Source organism: Sinocyclocheilus anshuiensis, unplaced genomic scaffold (genome assembly GCF_001515605.1).
Source record: "Sinocyclocheilus anshuiensis isolate Anshui unplaced genomic scaffold, SAMN03320099.WGS_v1.1 scaffold457, whole genome shotgun sequence".
Lineage (NCBI taxonomy): Eukaryota > Metazoa > Chordata > Actinopteri > Cypriniformes > Cyprinidae > Sinocyclocheilus > Sinocyclocheilus anshuiensis.
Genome location: NW_015537939.1, coordinates 2,511,735 through 2,516,291, shown reverse-complemented (window position 1 = coordinate 2,516,291; position 4,557 = coordinate 2,511,735). Strand labels below are relative to the sequence as shown.

Here is a 4,557-nt window from a genome sequence, read left to right as displayed (position 1 = left end):
CACACACACACACAGACACACACACACAAATGTATAGCCTATCTATATTTTGAGGAAAATCGGGGTCATAAAATACAGTGGACCTCGTTTAAAAAAAAAAAATACTGTAAAATGGACATTTTTCAGTTATGGGTGAACTACCGCTTTAATAATGTCTCAAATTGTGCTCGGATTTACTGCAATACCAAAGTCTGCTATGAAAAGTTAGAGATCTCAAAATACATTCATGCATTTCTTTCAAATAAATTCTTCTGTCAGCAAATTCTGAGCCAAGTCATCTTAATCGTAATATTAAAGTTACATTTTTATTCCTCCTAATAAATTTTACACGGCTATATTTAATACTTTCTGTTAATGAGATATAACTGAGAATTCAACATCTGACCAAAAAAAGTGAGATGTTTAAAACTGATCAGTGGTAATATGAAAGATATTTTTAATGTTCGATGCAAATGCAATTAAAAGTTCATTAGAGGTCAACTACAGTGTGTAATTGAGTGTTTATTTTATTGATAGAAAACAGCACATTGCTGTGGAATGTAATGCCATTTAAACTTGGGTGGGGAAGAGATATAGTGTTAAAAGTCATTAACAAGAAACATAATGACAAGGTTCTCCTGGGAAGAACAAACCTTGATGACTACATTTGAACGTAATAATTTCAGAGTAATTATCAGTGATATTTATGTTCTGAGGTTTTGGCATTTGTCTTCAGAACAAGAAGAACCAGTCCAACTTAACATTCCAAACAGGAAGACAGTCGAATAGACATTTCAGCGCTAAGAGGCCATGATTTCATTCAGGGGTTGAGAAACGGTGTGAAGGCATCACAAAACGCTTCTGTGAAACAAACCGCTAAGGGCTGGATACTTATCTTAACTTTCTCTGGATTACATTCTTCTCCAAATAGGATCTGTCCAGCAAACCATCATCCCACAGACATAAATCTGAAGAGACACAGGTAAGATTTGGGGTCAAATGTAGTGGTCAGTTAAAGGCTAGTACTCTCAAAAATGAAATTTTACTCACCCTTGTCGTTCCAAACCTGTATGACATTCTTTTTTCTGCCAGACAGAAAATAATATATTTTTTGTATTTATCATACAATGAACACCAGTAGTGTTTTAGACACCATAGGCTTTCATTGTATGAACAAATGCTACTTTTTGCAAGTTCTGGTTCTTTTTAAGGTCTCAGAAATGATTATATGCAGGGTTTAAATTGGGCCGGGCTCGTCCGGGGCTGAGTCCCGGTGTTCTGACAAATAATGCTACTTATCAGATTATGCTACCAACACTGTATTTATCCTACTGTAAGGGTAGGTTTAGGGTTGGGGTAGGTGTACATGTTAATAAAGCCTCACACCTTATTAATATCATGCTGGAAGCAAAATCTGATAGGTAGCACAAATCGTGCTACCTATCACATAGACAACAAATAGCACATAGACTCGACATTAACGCTTCATTAACGCCAGAAAAGTAAGCACGCTGAGGTAAAAATTCTAAATGAAAAGTTTTTATATTTAAAATACCGTTAGTTAGGCAACATCACACAATGTTTTCACCATTACGATTGATTAATAGTTCAATAAACAGTAATACAATAATATTAGGTCACTTACATATTAGGCGGAACCACCGCGCATCTCACAGCAACCAGCCGATTCATTGCTGAATTGAGTCCGTGTTCTGAACTAATTGGTTGAGTCAAAGTTTCATTAGCCCATGCATAAAATCAGCCGTTTGAACGAATCGCTTGAATGAACAACTCATTAAACGCTCACTACTGATTTTAAATTAGTTTAAAAGTATCATTTCCACCATAATTTCTTGTTTGTATATTCCAAAAAAATAATTAAAACAATCTCATAACATTATTCAATGCAGTTGTATTTTTTCAGTGTAAATTATTTCAGTTGATAATGTATAGATAACAATAATCACATTATTATAATTGAATTTATAGATTAAATGTAAGAATTTGAAATTAAAAATGAAGTATTAATAAGGTTAGGGGGAAAATTCCCTCTATAAAGGTAAAAAATGCCCTTGGATTAAATATAAAAAACATGCAGATTTATATGTCACAGCTGATAGAAAACTGATAAGAATATTTCTTCAGAATAAATCATATTTCCAAAAAATAAAAATAAAAATAAATATAATAATAATAATATATATATATATAATATATATAAGCCCGACACCATAGAGCCGCCCCCCATATCCCCACCCCACCCCACCCCACATATCAAATCCCAATTTAACCCCTGATTATATGTATTGGTAATAGTAAACAAAATCCCACATGGTTGTGTTCAGTTGTTTACATAATAACTAAAGATGAATAGTAAGTATGAATGTGCTTGGAGTGAATGCTCATCAGTCATTGTCAGTGCTGGATTAGTGAGTTGTCGTCAATGAGACAAATTAATTGTTTGAGTCAAGTAATTGCTACTACAGCTTATTTAAAGCATTGATCGTTGTTTATAAATCACAGGGTTCATGCATATCATTTAAAGGCCTGAAATTGATATGCTCATGCATCATACTGAAGGGTTTAGAAAAAAACTATAAATGATCATAGTTTTGTGAGTCCACTACTGTTGTTGTTTTTTTTAACATGAGAAAGCAAGAAAGAAGGAAAGACAGATAGCAAGAAAGAAAGCTGTATTTTGGTGATGCAAGTTGACTTTCCTAGCTTTCAATGCGTAATTTAAATCATCTTAACGTACCTCGTTAAGATGATTTAAACAACTAAAACAACTAAACTGTATTCATGAATATATGCACCTGTAAAAACAAGTGAAAATCAAAGAGGAAGGAAATATGAGAACAGGTGTCATAAGGCCAGTTAACAATGAGAGATTCAATATTGCTGTCAAGCCGCATTTTCTACTCGTGCCGGATAAGCATCATGTGCGTCAGGCACATTTAGATGAATTATGTCTGTCTGTAACAAGTCATGGTACACTGAGTGTTTCAGATAATCAAGTCATGAGTTTGAGATGTTCTTGATCTGTCGTGATTAGGATATTAATCTGCCCACACAAATCTTAGGCCAGGTGAAGGTTTGATCTGATGATAAAATAAGAACATTAGACTCATTATCTAACAACAACTCAGAGCTTTGTGAAGTTAACAGGTTAAGGATGGGTTGATGATAAAGTTAGTAGATTAAAGGGTTGAAGATAAAGTTTATGCATCGTTTACTCTGTACAGGAACAATTTGTGAGTTATGTCAAATGGATTAGAATGGCAATAAGGGATAAATAAATAAGTGATATCATTTAAGGCATTCAAAAAATAATAGAAAATACATGAAGTGAAGAATAAAGATCTTATATAATTGTCTCTAAATAGGTCACTGAACACAAAACATGGTCTTATGGTAGCATGCATTCACAATGCAATCTTGAACAAGCTGATACTGTATTTCCAGGTCAGTACGATGGAGCAGGACGGCCCGCAGGAGAAGAGATCAGAACAGGGAGAGGAGATGACAGAGGAGAGCTTCCTCAAAGACCTCTACCTCTTTATGAAACAAAGAGACACTCCGATTGAGAGAATACCTCATCTAGGCTTCAAACAGGGTGAGTGAGAAAGGCAAGTGAATGTATGTCTGAAAGAAATGATTTCAGGGTATTAACATATACTTTTTTCCTTTTCCTTTTCAGTCGATATGTTCCTAATGTACAAGACAGTAAAGGAGCTAGGAAGCTATCAACAGGTAAAAAGACATTTACTGCGCACTGACCACGAAATGGTTTTTGACTATACTTCCTGTCGGCATCTTCTTATATGTTTTTGATAGCATATTTTGACTGGCATTAAGATTAGTAACCTCAGATTACTGCCAAGAAAAATATTTTTTGTCACCAAAAATATACACATCTTGTGTGCGTGATTTCCAGGTTACTGCACAGCAGTTGTGGAAAAAAGTTTACAACATGCTTGGAGGAAACCCACGCAGCACTAGTGCAGCCACCTGCACTCGCAGACATTATGAAAAGTAAGCACATGTAACCCTAACAGCAGCTGCTCGCATATAATAAAACAAACATGACTAATTATTTAAATACATTTTAGTCACAAAGCTCTTTTTGTCCAACCAGGCTGCTTCTTCCTTACGAGTGTCACCAAAATGGATACAGGGACGATATTGTCTTCAGGACCCCTCGATCGCAAAAACGCTTCCACTCCAGCAGTTACAGTGACTTTGAGCACGAATACCCCAGGAATGGTAAACATGCAGATTTCCGACACCTCCCGGCATTCCCTCAGGTATGGCATCTTAAAAACAGAACAAATACTCTCAAAGACATAAACTCTCGGAAAAAAGGTACAAAAGCTGTCACTAGGGTGGGTACCTTTTCGAAAGGTACAAATATGTGACCCTGGACCACAAAACCAGTCTTAAGTCACTGGGGTATATTTGTAGCAATAGCCAAAAATACATTGTGTGGGTCAAAATTATTGATTTTTATTTTATGCCAAAAATCATTAGGATATTAAGTAAAGATCATGTTCCATGAAGATATTTTGTAAATTTCCT

The 4,557-nt window shown here is 35.1% G+C and overlaps 1 protein-coding gene across 1 annotated transcript in view; it reads left to right on the top strand.

The window, feature by feature from the left end:
* Positions 1–816: 816 nt before the first annotated feature.
* Positions 817–4,557, top strand: part of LOC107662105 (uncharacterized) — a 6,514-nt gene continuing 2,773 nt past the window's right edge. Inside the window, exons 1-5 of the mRNA XM_016451989.1 lie at positions 817–961; positions 3,445–3,595; positions 3,680–3,732; positions 3,917–4,014; positions 4,118–4,286. Of these exons, the coding sequence (XP_016307475.1) occupies positions 3,454–3,595; positions 3,680–3,732; positions 3,917–4,014; positions 4,118–4,286 (462 nt within the window). The 5' untranslated portion in view covers positions 817–961; positions 3,445–3,453. The remainder of the gene's footprint in view (positions 962–3,444; positions 3,596–3,679; positions 3,733–3,916; positions 4,015–4,117; positions 4,287–4,557) is intronic.